The 14,907-nt window shown below is 47.0% G+C and overlaps 1 protein-coding gene across 2 annotated transcripts in view; it reads right to left on the reverse strand.

The window, feature by feature from the left end:
* Positions 1 to 14,907, reverse strand: part of LOC134034134 (ankyrin-2-like) — a 61,405-nt gene that overhangs the window by 45,402 nt on the left and 1,096 nt on the right. For both annotated transcript variants that reach the window (XM_062478498.1, XM_062478499.1), the window contains exon 2: positions 2,515 to 2,616. In XM_062478498.1, coding sequence (XP_062334482.1) covers positions 2,515 to 2,616 — 102 coding nt within the window. The remainder of the gene's footprint in view (positions 1 to 2,514; positions 2,617 to 14,907) is intronic.

Raw genomic sequence — 14,907 nt, forward strand, 5'->3', positions numbered from 1 at the left:
CTGCAGTCACTGAGGATAGAGCAGTGAGTGGCCCTGCAGTCACTGAGGATAGAGCAGTGAGTGGCCCAGCAGGCACTGAGGATAGAGCAGTGAGTGGCCCAGCAGGCACTGAGGATAGAGCAGTGAGTGGCCCAGCAGTCACTGATATTTGTATTTTTGTATTTTTATATTGTAATTTACGGCAACTTATATTTTATTTTATTGTATATTTAATTCTATTCTATTCTAATCCCACTTAGTACTGCTAGTTTATGTACCCTTAGTATAGATAGTCCACATATTTACATTTTAGGTATATGTTTATTGTATGCACCTTCCTGCCAAAGCAAATTCCTTGTCTGTGCAAACTTTCATGGCGAATAAATCCCATTCTGATTCTGATTCGGATAGAGCAGTGAGTGGCCCCGCAGTCACTGAGGATAGAGCAGTGAGTGGCCCAGCAGTCACTGAGGATAGAGCAGTGAGTGGCCCCGCAGTCACTGAGGATAGAGCAGTGAGTGGCCCCGCAGTCACTGAGGATAGAGCAGTGAGTGGCCCAGCAGTCACTGAGGATAGAGCAGTGAGTGGCCCAGCAGGCACTGAGGATAGAGCAGTGAGTGGCCAGCAGGCACTGAGGATAGAGCAGTGAGTGGCCCCGCAGGCACTGAGGATAGAGCAGTGAGTGGCCCAGCAGGCACTGAGGATAGAGCAGTGAGTGGCCCAGCAGGCCCTGAGGGACTGTAGTTCTAGTTATACAGTGTTCTGCTCTACTTCCAGCACCTCCCTGGGGTTACAGAACGCAACGTTGTTGAAAGGTCAAAGGTGAAATCAAGAAGCTGTTGATTAGTGTTTGCCTCGTGACTCTTACCAGGAATTTTATCAGCTGTTTGGTAGTGGCATTTACACATTCAGACACATACACACACAGCCAACCTGACTTTCATCTTGAATATCACATGTCCAAGGATTGTACATGATCTCCCAACTACACACAAGAATGAATGCCAAAAGTCTCTTATTGCAAGCAATGAGTGTGTGTATGTGCATGTGTGTATATGTGTCTGTATGTGCAAGTGCCTGCGCATGTGTGTGTGTGGCAGTTTGTGAAACAATGATAGTCCGTGCAGTACGAGCGTTGACCCGCAAAACATATAGTGCCGTTACCATGACAACAGCCTAACAGATTGTTGGAATGGTAACTTTGATTGCAGTGGGACATTCTGGGAGGTGAGCTCCTCCAATGAGAGACCAGTGTGTTAATGTGAGGAGGTCAAACTGTTGTGGAGACAGAGTCGACACATATACTTCCACTCAATCTTACAGCATACATCCACACACACTCATGATTCACAGTCCCAACCAGCTCCTCCCTTGTCTCCTATTTAAGATTCCTTGTGTCCACTGTAAATCATTCTGAGACAGGACAGAGGGGGGGTGAGATTTAGCGATGTAGGGGGGGTTCTTTGAACCCTGACTCCCTCCCCCTCTAGTGGTATCAGGGTGAGGTTGTGGGGAGAAGGGGGAGTGGGGGGGGAGGGGCGTGGGTGAGAACAGCTGTGTGTGAGAGACAGAAGAAGGCCCAGGCCTGAGAACCCCCCCAGGTATTAGACGAGACCCCTTTACATTGGGATACGTTACGTACATCTGTGGAGGCCCTCAACATATACAGCCTCAGTCACCATGGAGACACGAGGCATCAGACAGACCTGGCCCAGCTGTCAATGTGTTCCACACTCAGCACATTGCAGAGGCTTCAGCTGTCTTCTACAACACAGTGAGACTATGGGCGGTGAGTGGTGGGTGAGTGTGTGTGTGTGTGGGGGGGGGGGGGGGCAGGACAGTGTTTCTAAAGTGTTCTAGTGTTTGTTCAAGTTAACAGAGAGTCAATGACTGTGTCATTATGAAGGGACTGCAGTTTTTTTTTGAGAGAGAGGTTTTGTACAGGATTACGTATTACTCTGTGTGTGAGTGTGTGTATTTGTGTCCGTGATCTCCAGCTGTTTGATCACTCTAAGCTGGAACGGCCAGTGCCAGAAAATGGCATGAACTGCTACAAAAGACTATCCACAGTTCCCAGCGTAGGAGTGTGTGGATGTGGGCTCGCGTTTGTACTGTATGTGCACGTGTGAGGGTGTGAGTGTATGACTGAGTGTATGACTGAGTGTATGACTGAGTGAATGACTGAGTGAATGACTGGGTGAATGACTGGGTGAATGACTGAGTGTATGACTGAGTGTATGACTGAGTGTATGACTGGGTGAATGACTGAGTGAATAAGTAAGGAAGTGAGTGTGAGAGTTTGATCTGGTCCTCCCTCCACCCACTGTGCCCCCTGTGTTCCCACCCTGGCACCGTCGTTAGGACAAAGAGCCCTGTCCGCGTTACATAAAAGATTAAAAAACTTGTGACAACAAAAGAATAAGTTGTGATGTGAAAAGCCAAATAACATGCGAGAGCAGAAGTTAATCCATTACATAAGGAAGTATGTAACAGAACTCAAGCAGCTGTGACTCTCATACCAACACACACACACACCTGGTTGCAGGTGCTGATGTCCACGCCACCCTTCAGGAGCTCCAGGACCTTGTCCAGGTTCCCCGCCCTCGCCGCACGCAGGAAGCTGGTGTTGCTGTCCGACTGTGGGGAGGATGGATAGAGCGATGGGTGGAAGATGGAGAATGAGAGAGAGAGAAAGATGGATGATAGAGAGAGAGATGGAGTGATGTAGAGAGAGAGAGAGAGAAAGACAGGTGAGAAGGGAAAAAGAGAAGTCACTTTAAGAGAATGTTTTGATCCATTACATGTGAGTGTGAGTGTTGAATGGCTGGAACTCTGTTCCTCGTGGTGTTAACTTGTCGAGCTGAAGCCTCCCGGCTGCATATGCATCAACTCATCAACGTCTTTATCATGAAAATGTCCAGTGTGTTTCTGTGTGTTCCTGTGTGTGTCTGTGTGTTTCTGTGTGTGTCAGTGTGTGTCAGTGTGTTTCTGTGTGTGTCAAGAACAGTGTTCCCTGTCTCATCAGTTTTTGTTTCAAGTACCTACATTTAGCTCGCAGACACATGGACTACAGAGAAGAAACAGCTGAAAGCACACACACTGACACACACACAAACTAAAAACATATTTGAGGAGTCATTCATTGCCAAATTCAGGAAGTGTGCTGTCATATTACGGTAACATCGCGAGGGGAACAAACTCAAGCTCACAGTAAGACCAAGTTTGGATGATATCACACTAACGTGATGTTCAAACTCTCATTAAGGGTGACTGACTCAAGTTGTTTTGTGAAGCAGTGGACCCTGCAGAAGGAGAGAGCTCTCTGACTAGCAGGGTCAGACAGGGCATCAAGAGGCTTGATCATAGTTGGGTCTTTGCCACCCTTTTGACGCAGACTCTGTCCAAGCGCTTAATGGGGTCAAATCCCCTCTAACGATGAGGTCATCTGACACACACACACACACATACATCCTGGAAGGCATAATATCTGCTCTTAACCTTTTCATGTTCCTGTTAAATTTGCCTGAAAACGCCTAAACAGCATACCCAAAGTAAATTGGAAGCTGTTCTTGAACCATTTGGAGTACATGCATGTAAATGATCTCTTTTGAAAGCTGACACTCTGAAGTTATGTCCCCTGTTGTCAGGACCCCTGTCAGTCCTTCTAGTGTTGAGTAATAGAAGCTTGAACACAAGGAAAGTGAAAATTTCTATTTCCGCCTAGATTTTGTTTTGAAAACAGAGGCCTGAATAGGCCTAGAGGTGGTAGGTATTATCTGGAAGACTAAATTGGACCACAGGTTGAAGCCTTACCCAATTCAAATCAAAAGTCAAACATAATACCACAATATATTCATATTTGACACATGTTTTTATAAGAGTACATCCAGGAATTTTCTAAAAGGGTCTTTTGGAGACTCCAAAATGACCCTTTGTAACCAAGGTCAAGGTCAAATAAAAAGGTATTATTTTTCATAATTGTTATCTCTAATGAAAGGTGGTACTTAGAACTATCATATATAATAGCTAAATCCCTAATTAGTAATACTGAAACACAAAAACTGAAGCATGAACACATTGGAGTGCTTTATCTGATTCCAAGGATTGGCGCACAAAGAACACTGATTCTGTCAACCATATTGCGCAATCGACTGTTATTTTGAAGGCTCCACAGACGCATACAAATGAGGTATTGGCATTTTCAGCTAGCTGTCAGCTACAAGGCTAACGAGCTAATTTCAGAGCCAGTCGAAGCCAGTTCGAGAAATTTGTTTAGAACGAGTGTGGGGGGGGGGGGCGGGGGGGGGGGCAGGACGCACAGACCTAGTTGGCTTTAGAGGGCTGTCAACGGGGCATGGAAGCTCCTATTGGGTCGAACAAGGTGTCAATCAAAAGGGGAGGGTTCAACGGACATTTTGAGACCTTCATTTTGTAAATACTCCGTTGATAAATCTGAGAAAATAACACTTTTATGTGAACAAGTTGTTTCTTCCGTCGGCTAACTTGCATAATGAAACAAAGGATAATGGCTATTCATGAACGTAAAACATTGTATTTGGACGAATTACTTTACATGGTTAGATACTTTGAACCCTTGGGACTTACGCAGATCAAGTTTTGATGGCATGATTTGCACACCTGGACCTATTTGAACAACTTAGGGTGAGTACAACTTTTTTCTTTGGCATTGTTGAAGGAATGTTCACCGGAAAAAGACGTTGACTTTGCTTGCTATTGCGACTTGATCTTGAATTGGTTTATTTCAATGGAAGCACAAGAATCGTAGCTTTCCAACGATGTATAACATGTGTAGCGTCTAAAAAATATATTTTTTAGAATTTAGTGCGTCGTAACTGAGGAAGGGGGAGGCAGCATTTTTGTCTCGCGAGCGAAACAGGAGCGTAAACAGGTTAAACTGCACACACAAACACTTTCCAGATAAAATTACATCAACACAAAAATGCTGACAAGATGCCGTTTTCTCTCCCTGCACTCTCCCTCCTCCCCCCCCCCCCCACCCATCCTTCCTCCCTTTTGCAGCTCTCTCTCCCATCTGCCCCACCTCCACCCTCTCTCCCCATCCCCCTCTCCATCCCAGTCTTACCAGGGGGTCAGGCTCATATCCAGGGTCAGAGCCGGAGTCGTCTGGTTGAAGGTTCAACTCTGCGTCGCTTCCCACTGTCTTCACACCCTTACTGGAGCTACAGGCGTTGCCCATAGTGCCAGAACACACGACACCACAACCGGCCTTTTTGCTGTTGTTTGTTGCCTTAAGGGCGGGGGGGGGGGGGCAATCCCAAATGAGCCTCCGAAAATAAGATGGTCCGCTCAGGTCTCCAAGTTCAGTCCAGACTCAGTCCTTTATGTCATGTACAGTGGTCTTTAACATCTACCTCAAACCCTCCCCTAGTCCATCCTGCCTAGTGTCCACACACCCTTCTGTACTCTGTAGGACAGATATCTGCGCCCAGTTTACACCAGTCTCTAGCCTGATGCTAGCTTATCCTGGCCTACACCCCTTCACCCATGCAGCCAAGCCTTCCGTCCTCTCTACTGAACCATACTGATCAGACTCCATGCAGAGCTATGTCCGCTTGTTGCCCCTCTTTCTGTCCCCTCTGGCTCCCTCTCGTCCCAGTCCTTAACCCTCACTCTGCAACAACTGCCCCTCGTAAACACTACTCTCCCCCAGCTAGCTCAGGCCTCTCCCGCCCGGGGGCTATTTTTACCCCCAGCCACTCCCTGGCAGCCCAGGCCCTTGACTCCACCTCCCCAGTGAGGGGTGCGTGCTAGCTGGGTACAGGCTGGGACAGAGCCCATGCCCCCCGCCCCCAGGCGCTGGTGCTCTCCAGGAATGCCAGAGATCTAAGCAGAGGAGCTAGAGGGTTAAAGGTTACACCGTAATCCCTGGTCTGGGATCAGATCTCCACCACCATGCGTCTACTTCACGTTTGACCAAAACTCCTTATTTTTTATAAAGATTATCCTGAAATTCAGAGGTAGAGTGGTCTAGTACAGCATAGTGTCCATGATCAATATGTGGGTTGGTCATGTTGGAGTCTGTGTTTGTGTCGCGGGCAGAATGGTCTGTGTTCCAGTTGCACTCAGTTAATGAAGTGACCTCAGGCTACAAACACTCAGAGAATCTCTTATAGGACCCAATAATTGTGTCTGTGCGTGCGTGCAAGTATGTTTGTGTGTGTGCGTGCGTACTTGCAAGCGTAGATTAAGATAAAGTGAGTCTTGGACATTGTATTGTACATACTGGATTAAACCAACAGGGATAACCGATTAGATCCTCTTCTAATGTTTACATCATTGTTGATGTTCAAACATCCAACCAGCATAGTCAAAAGCTCTCATTCTTTTGGCTCTAGTGGACTCATGCTTCAGGAATGGAGCTAATCTCATTCCTATCTCTTCACTATTCTACTATGTATACTAATCCTTTTCAGTTGTTAATTTAATTCCTACACCATCCTACTCACTTCTAGTGGTGTACAGATTCTATACAGGGCATCTCTATTAATCAAACTGATGCATCTGCCATCTGTGATATCCCCAATATCCTGAATTTCCCCCAAGCCCTCCATCTAAGACCTGCTTCATGCACTATACCCCCCCCCCCCCCCCCACACACACACACACACACACACCAACGCAGGAGCTCAGGTCAGGGCATCACACTCAGCATCACGTCACCACTGTCCTTTTAATCTGCTCAACTGATTACACGCACGCAAGTCCACACACACTTGCAAAGTCACACACACGGGCAAGCCCCCCCACACACAATCACAAAAAGTCCCCCACACACACACATGCATGCCCCCCCCCCTCTCACACACACGCAAGTAATGTACACTACAGTGATCCCAATCAGGGCACAGAGGAATCATAAATATGACATCAAAGCCTTTGTAACCAAGATAGCGGCTGTGTGTGGGGGTTACCTGCCGCTTGCGCTCGGCTCTCTCTCTGTGGCGTCGCCTTCTCTCCCTGGCTTTCTGGATGGCTTGGAGCTCAGGGAGCTGCTCAAACTCTCGAGCCTTCTTCAGGTGGGCCGCAGCATGGGCCATGGCTTACACACACACACACACCGACACACAATCTCTCTTTCTTTCTCCCTCACTTCCTCTCTTCAGAAACTTTGCACACTTTCCTGTGCAGGTGACTGAGGTGGAGACTCAGAGGGAAACACCCTGAGTTGCCTGAGTAGTCCCTGATAGCAACCAGTTCTACTGCAGCCAAAGAAAACAGAATGCAATAATCGTCCAAAAAGATGGTGTACTTATCCAAAAGCAGACTGAGCTGTGGTTCCAGAAATCCAGTTTGAAATGCACCAGTTTGAAAAATACTACTCCCTTTACATATCTGTGAACAGGCTAAATAAAGCGTCTGTTCTTCCCCCGAGAAATCCAGTGGAAAGAGAGAAATATATAGAAAGACTGAGAGAACAAGAGAGAAAGACAGAGAAAGAGAGAGAAAGAGAGAGAAAGACAGAGACAGAGAGAAAAAAATTGAAAGAAAAAAGTATGATAGCGAGAAAGAGAAGAGTGTTCCAAGAGAAGAAAGAGCGAGAGAAAGACAAGCAGAGAAATAAAGAGCGAGAGCGAGAAAGAGCGAGAGAAAAAGAGAGTCAGAGAGAGAGGATGGGGAGTCTAAGTTGGAGTCTGAATACAACTCCAGTGGACGCACAGCAGACACACAGTGAATGGCATGTGCGCGCATATGACAGACTGAGAGATAAGGATAGGAGGATGGGGGGGGGTGTATGAATATATAGACTCACATACAGTACCACACAGACACACACACAAAAGAGGATGTGCACAGGAGCTGCCAGCTGTCTGAACATCAGCAGGGTGTGTGTGTGTGATCCCCAGCTGTAAGAGAGGTTTCAGTGTGTAAGGGCTTTAGGCAGGCAGAATGCCAGCAAACAGCCAACCTACTGCCAGACCTCCAGCCACTGCAAACCACTGTCTCTGTTACCCACCCCCCCTCACTCTGCTACAATATCCTACCGTCCTCACCTCTCTCCTCCCTTCCCCTCCTTACCTCTCTCCTCCCTTCCCCTCCTCACCTCTCTCCTCCCTTCCCCTCCTCACCTCTCTCCTCCCCACCAGTCTCCTCTTCTTACCTCTCCTCTACCGTCCTCATATCACACTCTTCTCCTTTCCTTTCCTTCTCTCCTCTCCTCCCCTCCTTTCCTCCAAAGAGAAACAGGCAGGGCGTCTGCAGGGCGGGCGGGTACAGCTTGTCCTTCTCTGATCCCAGAGTATACAGGAAGGAACACACCATTTGGAACAAATGGGGTGGGGGCAAACAATAGCCCGATCTTCTGGAAAGTGGTGCTGTCTCATCATTGCTTTGCGGCACTGCAACTACTGTACTGGAACGGTCTTGACTACATCTTATCTGACAGCTCTGAGTGTGAGTGTACATGTACACATCTGTACCTGCCAATACACACTGTACGTGCATGTTCTTTTCAGTCTTAGTGTGAATGCGTGTACATTTAAACTGAGTCAGTTCTTATTTGAATCATTCAAACTTAGAGAAAGTCATGTCCATGTTCTCAGAGTTAAAGTGAGCGTGCCTGCTGGCTGGTGGAGAGGACGATCAGTCTGCTACTGAACAATATTGGTGGGCCCTGAAATCGGATCTGTGACTGTAGCACTCTCTGCTGGTGGATCGGGGGTATTGATAAAACCATTTCACAGTTTGATTAGAGATATTACGAATAATCCACATTGATTATCAGTAAAAGCATTCATTAATGAACATAACAAAATGTTAGCCTTTGCTTCAGGCTTCAAGCTGGGGGTGGGGCTTTGTCCAAACATCTTGGGGTATTTACAAACACAGATACTATGTATCTCTCACTCTCTTTTTGTGTCTCTCATTTAGTTTATTTCTTTCTCTCTCTCTTTCTGTCTCTCTCTCTTTCGGTCTCTCTTTCTCACTCACACACACACACACACACACACACACACACACACACACACACACACACACACACACACACACACACATGCGCGTACACACTACACAGTAGATAATAATTTGCTTGCTTATTGATTGATCACCTGATCACAGAGTAGCAGTAGTCTAGAACAGAAGTGTTTTTAGGTGTGTGCAAATGATTCATTTAGCTTCTCTGCACATGCTGCGGAGAACTGAAAGACGTGACAAAAGTGCCTTTCAGTTTTTTGGTCAGTGTGTATGTGTGTCCTGTGTGTAGAACAACACGTACACAGGCTACAGCCACACGCAATTGACACATTATTGACGTGGTTGTTGTTGTTGTTGTGGCCGATGTTGTTGACATTGCTGATCATGTTGACTAATGGAGGAGCTGAAGGCTTTGCTGATGATGACGCAGTCTCCCGCTGTAATGGATGTAGCCTCACTCTGAGTGTTCAGGACCAGGCAGCCTTCAGGACTGCATACATCTTTTATGAAGATTATGATGTTCATATTTCTGCTCTCTCTCGCTCGCTCGGTCTCTCTCTCTCTTTCTCTCTCTCTCTCTCTCACAGAGGGAGTGGTTTCATGAGTGAATGAGTGGCAGAAACCTGTCTTTTGTGTGCATAGTCAGCCTAAACACTCACACACACAAGCACACAAACACACACACACTGACAAGCACACAAACACACACACAAGCACACAAACACAAACAACTGCACTTTTCCTCAAGATATTGATCTGGAGCTAGGGCTGAATCCTGCACTGGCAATCTGAAACATGAGATGATATATACAGGATCATAACACACACTCTCTCTCATACACACACACACACACACACACACACAGAGGGGGATATTGATCGCCCCCAAGACAGGGCATTAACAGGCATGAAGAGAGGGAGTGTGGATCACAGTATTTAACTCTTTAAGTTCTTACGCTTCCCAGCCCTGTGACTACCACTGCCCAAACCGACATGCACCAACTTTGGATATCTGTGTTTCAACATCCATTTGCATTTTTTTATTTTTATTTCTACTCTTGATGCATGACTATGTTCAGCACCTCTCTACCTCTTTGAGTCACCGACCATCTCTGGAGGAGGGCATCCCTCACTGAATTGCTCCTCACATGGTTTCTTAAATGTTTTACTCAATGAGTTTTCCTGGGAGTTTTTCCTTGTCTTCCTTGATGGTTTAGGTTGGTTTAGGTGCCGTTCTATGGCATCATTATATGAAGTCCTCTGTGACATTGCTTGTAATTTTGGGGGGTATTTGACTTGATTTAAGATAAGCTGCTCCCTCTTAAGAAGAATACAATGTAACCTGTCAATCCAAGAAATGGTCATAGTTAACCAGCAACATAACTCGTGGTTATCCCTCAAGATTAATATTATCCTCTATGTTGTACTGCTGTACTACATTGTATCATACAGTACTATACTGCTGGTGGATGTTGTCCATGAGGCTGACCAGTGTAGTAGTTATACTGGATGTTGTCCATGAGGGTGAGTACATGTGTCTACAGTTAGTAGAGTGAGTAAAAGGCTGCTGGCTCGAAGCTGCCTCTCAAATGTCTCAGCCATTTTGTATTGCTTCTCTTATAGCCTTGGAAAAGGTCAGAGACATGGAGAGCGCAAGACAACACACTCTCTCTCCGCGCACACACACGCTCACTGCGGTGTGCATGGCCGTCTGACAGGCAGACCCGACCACACCCTGGTCTGTGTAGCACTAACAGAGATAGGGAGGGGACAGAGGAGGGGGGGGGGGGGGAGGAGGGGAGGAGGGAGGGAGAGTGAGGAGCGTTTGTGGAGGGGAGGCAGAAGGAACACAACCTTGACAGTCAGATGATATGTCTTTTTGGAGTGATGTAAGAGAGACAGAAAGAGGCAGAGACGGGGGAGGGAGAGAAAGAGAGAGAGGGAGAGAGAGGGGAAGAGAGATGGAAGGAGAGAGGGAGAGAGATGGAGGGAGAGAGAGGGGAAAGAGATGAAGGGAGAGAGAGGGGGAGAGAGCGAGACCGCACCCTGGTTTTAATGCCTCTAGCATATAAAGGCAGCCCCCCCCCCCCCCCACAGGCACACACACAAACAAACATGATTTGTTAAGCAAGTGCACCAGTTATACTGAACAAGCACTCGCCATGGCAACGACGGGGCACTTTCAGACAAGGTTGCATTAACTGATTATGCCTGCTCTTCTTCAGTGGTGCACTCAGAGGCAACCTTCATCGGGGTTCTCAGGACGTGCCTGGGAGGACTAAAGGGGCCGGGAATCAGAGTAAGCAATGATTAGGAGCAGGAACTTAGATGCATTTCCTCTGAAGTGGTGCTAAATCAAATTCAGAAAATGGTCCAGGCGTTCAGGATCTCACGAGTATCTCTTCATACTCTTGAGTGAGCAGAAACGGACAAACATGTTGACATGCTGACACAGAGCTATAGATATAGGCCTACAGACACACCAAGACTCACACAGAAACAATGACGTACCAAGACTCCCAGACAGGCGCCTGTATCAGTATTAACAGGTCAGTGTAGGAGGGTCATTCACCACGGCAAATACAGTTTAAGGACATATCCTCCATGAAGCAGTACTGGGAGAGAGGGGGCGGGAATGGCTTCCTCTGTCTAATTCATGCTTCAATGACCAAATGTTTTTCCCTTTGATGTCCCATCCGCTAAGGAACCCCCACCAATCACCCCCCTTCACCAGCTGACGTCAGCTTCCTGTGACACGCCCCAACCCACAGACCCCCCACCACCCCGTCTCCAGGGAAGCTCACTGCCTATTACCCCATCTCTGTATTCCACTGCAGGGAAATACAACACATAGGGTTACTGGCCTGCCTTTCTGGACAGAGTTTCCTCATTTAAAATACCCAAACTGGGAATAACAAACGATAACACCAAAGTTTGAACACGTCAGAGCCCGGTTCTGTGTGACTACGCGTTTAGCTGACCCAGTGCCAGACAGGAGACCAGTTCCGGCATGAAGTGATTTCACCTCCAAGCTGAGAATGTGATTAATAATGAAATACTTGACCTAAAATACACTGCTCGAAATGCAGGCATAATGCAGAGTGACATGTCAACCAGGAAGAAGAGGAACACAGAGAGACAGGGGGAGAGGTGGAGGAAGAGAGAGGGAAAATACAGGAGAGAGATGTTCTCATCTCTCATTATCTCGCTGAGAGCTTTGATGTTTTCCTGAGAGAAATGCATGATTTAAGCAACTCAGCTCTGTTCTGTGTGTGTGTGCGTGTGCTTGGTGCCTGTTTGTTTGCATTCTTATGTGTGTGTGTGTGTATGTGTGTATTTATGCTAAGGTGTTTGTATTGTTTCTCAGAAGGCCATTGATCTCCAGCGTTGCCTTTGCCCTGGCTGATCTCTTACAGGATTTACAGGAAACTGTGAGGTCAGAATGAATAATTAACATCTAAAAGCCTCAAACTGCTTCTACCCCAAAACTCCTCTGCCGTCCTCCTTATCTCCCTTCTCCTCTCCTCTCCTCTCCCTCCTCATCTCCCTTCTCCTCTCCCTCCTCATCCCCCTTCTCCTCTCCTCTCCCTCCTCATCTCCCTTCTCCTCTCCTCTCCCTCCTCATCTCCCTTCTCCTCATCTCCTCTCCCTTCTCCTCTCCTCTCCTCTCCCTTCCCATGTTCTTTCCTGTTTTCACCTCTGCCCTCCCTTCCTCTTCTCAGTCCATTAGTGTCAGGTCTGTGCCACAAACCAGAGCCCCCCCCCCCCTTCCCCCAGGGATCGTAGACTTACAGTCACCTCATCCATTCCTGAAAATCAGCCTAAGCCAAACGCTGTATGCTTTGGGCTGGATGTGAGGCACTGTTAGTCTGTCCTGCACTACTTAATGAGGCTTCTGACAGCTTTGCCTTTAGGTAATGTTACTGGTGGGTTCACAGTCTATATTGTATCCATGATCGCTCAAGCTGGTATCCTGGTGTGTGTGTTTGTGTGTTCAGCATCATGGGTATGCCCGCAGAGGGCCTGGATGAAAAGGGACCCGGATGAAAAGTGTGTTTGTGTATGTGTGTGTGTGAGTGTGGGGCCAGTCCAGAAGCCAGCTGCTCAGAGGTAATGTAATGAAGGCCAGGGTTCCATTAGACCTCTCTTCCTGTAGAAAGCTCATCACACCATTCCCAGAGGACAGAGATGGAGAGATGGATAAAGAGAGAGAGATGGATAAATAGAGAGAGATGGAGACAGAGAAGGGATCGGAAGGGAGAGTAGAGTAGAGTAGAACCCAGCAGAGTAGTGTGGAGAGCAGAGTTGAGAGAACACAGTAAATGTCAGAGGCTGCGGTGTAACCTGAGCCACAAGCACATCAGGGCCTTACGCTCTGCAAGAGGAGGGAGAGGGAGCGAGAGGGAGGAGAAAGAGAGAAAGGAGCTAGGACCATGAGAGAGGAAGGGAGAGATTTTTTTTTTTACAATTATATATAAATCAAATCCAATCGTAAGCTAAAGCTACACTACAGACCGTCAATAATACCTGTGTTACAGACACTAACCTGGAGAATATGGACAAATGGCGGTAGTACTCCTCCAAAGTATTGTGGTAGGCAGTGGCACAGGTGTGTGTTCTCAGACAGAAACACAGGCCCCAGCCACTGGGAGAGAGCCCCATCTCTCCAGGACACACAATGAGCAAGCAAGCGTTCTTACGATGCCGATGTCACGATGTCTCTCTCTCTCTCTCTCTCTCTCTCTCTCTCTCTCTCTCTCTCTCTCTCTCTAAACCTGTCATTGTTTCCCTCCTTTCCACTCTTGCTTTCCTGAATGACTTGTTCGGTTCCCTTTCTCCTCTCTCTCTCTCCCCATTCCTCGCTTCATCTCTCTTTCCCACTTCAGGACCCACCAGACTTTACATCCTGCTTCTATACCATCAATTTTCAGGAAACTAACAACTACGTTTCTGTTGGGCTGTCACCAAACTCTCCCAACTATAGCCACAGTGCCCTGCATGTGTCCTCCCCACCGGAGTAAAGCAGGATAAACTCTAGGCCCGTGGTACAAGCCACTGCACAAAGCATACAGCTTGCTTGATGTTCCTAAGGTGATACATTCATTATATATGTGGAGGGGTCATTCAGCACATGCAAACAAAAGAAAGCACAAAATTAGACACACACTCGTAAAAAAAATACATTGCTCAATTAATTGTTCAGCGTATTCCTGTGGTGAAAGCTGAACGCCCACATGTCAACATAAATACACCTGCTCACTAGGGATTGAATACACATAAACACATAGCCTACACCCAAAACACACTTAACACACACATTCACCATCAACACACGCAAACACACTGCACTGTGTTCTTGCTCGCTGTGTTTCAAATTACAGTCAATATTTAGAATGTAATATAATATAGCCTAATGTATAACATCTAATGAGCATTGCTCCTTTTTGGAAAGGATAGTGAAAGTGTGTGTGTGGCCCTCCAATCCATTACTAGAATTGAATTAGACTTAAAGACTGCTTAGACAGTAAACAACACTCCCACCCACCATCTCTATCTAACACCCACGCACACACCTGCAGACTTATTCCAGTTTAGCGGCGGGATAGGTGGTGCGGGACGGTGCTAAAAGTGCGCACTCCGCTAGCCCCTAAGAACACAATCCAGCCGATCGGAACATGCAGTCCACGATCAAGTAGCTACACCCTGCACTCTCACTGCAGCTATCGCGTCAGACTGATCAAGGATGCCAACTGTTATGTTTACTCTCAGATGCTCAATACTGTGGATATATCGACGCTATTATCCCAGAGCATTGGACAACCTGTGTCAGCACCTTGTATTTCGTCACACTGTGTTTATAGTATATTGTCTTTATTGGCCCTACATGCTTCCCGGATGTGATGGGTATGGTTTTACACAAATCCAGTAGGCCAAGCTAATAAATAAATTGATTTAAAATGGGTTCTGCGTAAG

Source organism: Osmerus eperlanus, chromosome 14 (assembly GCF_963692335.1).
Source record: "Osmerus eperlanus chromosome 14, fOsmEpe2.1, whole genome shotgun sequence".
In the NCBI taxonomy this organism is placed as follows: Eukaryota; Metazoa; Chordata; class Actinopteri; order Osmeriformes; family Osmeridae; genus Osmerus; species Osmerus eperlanus.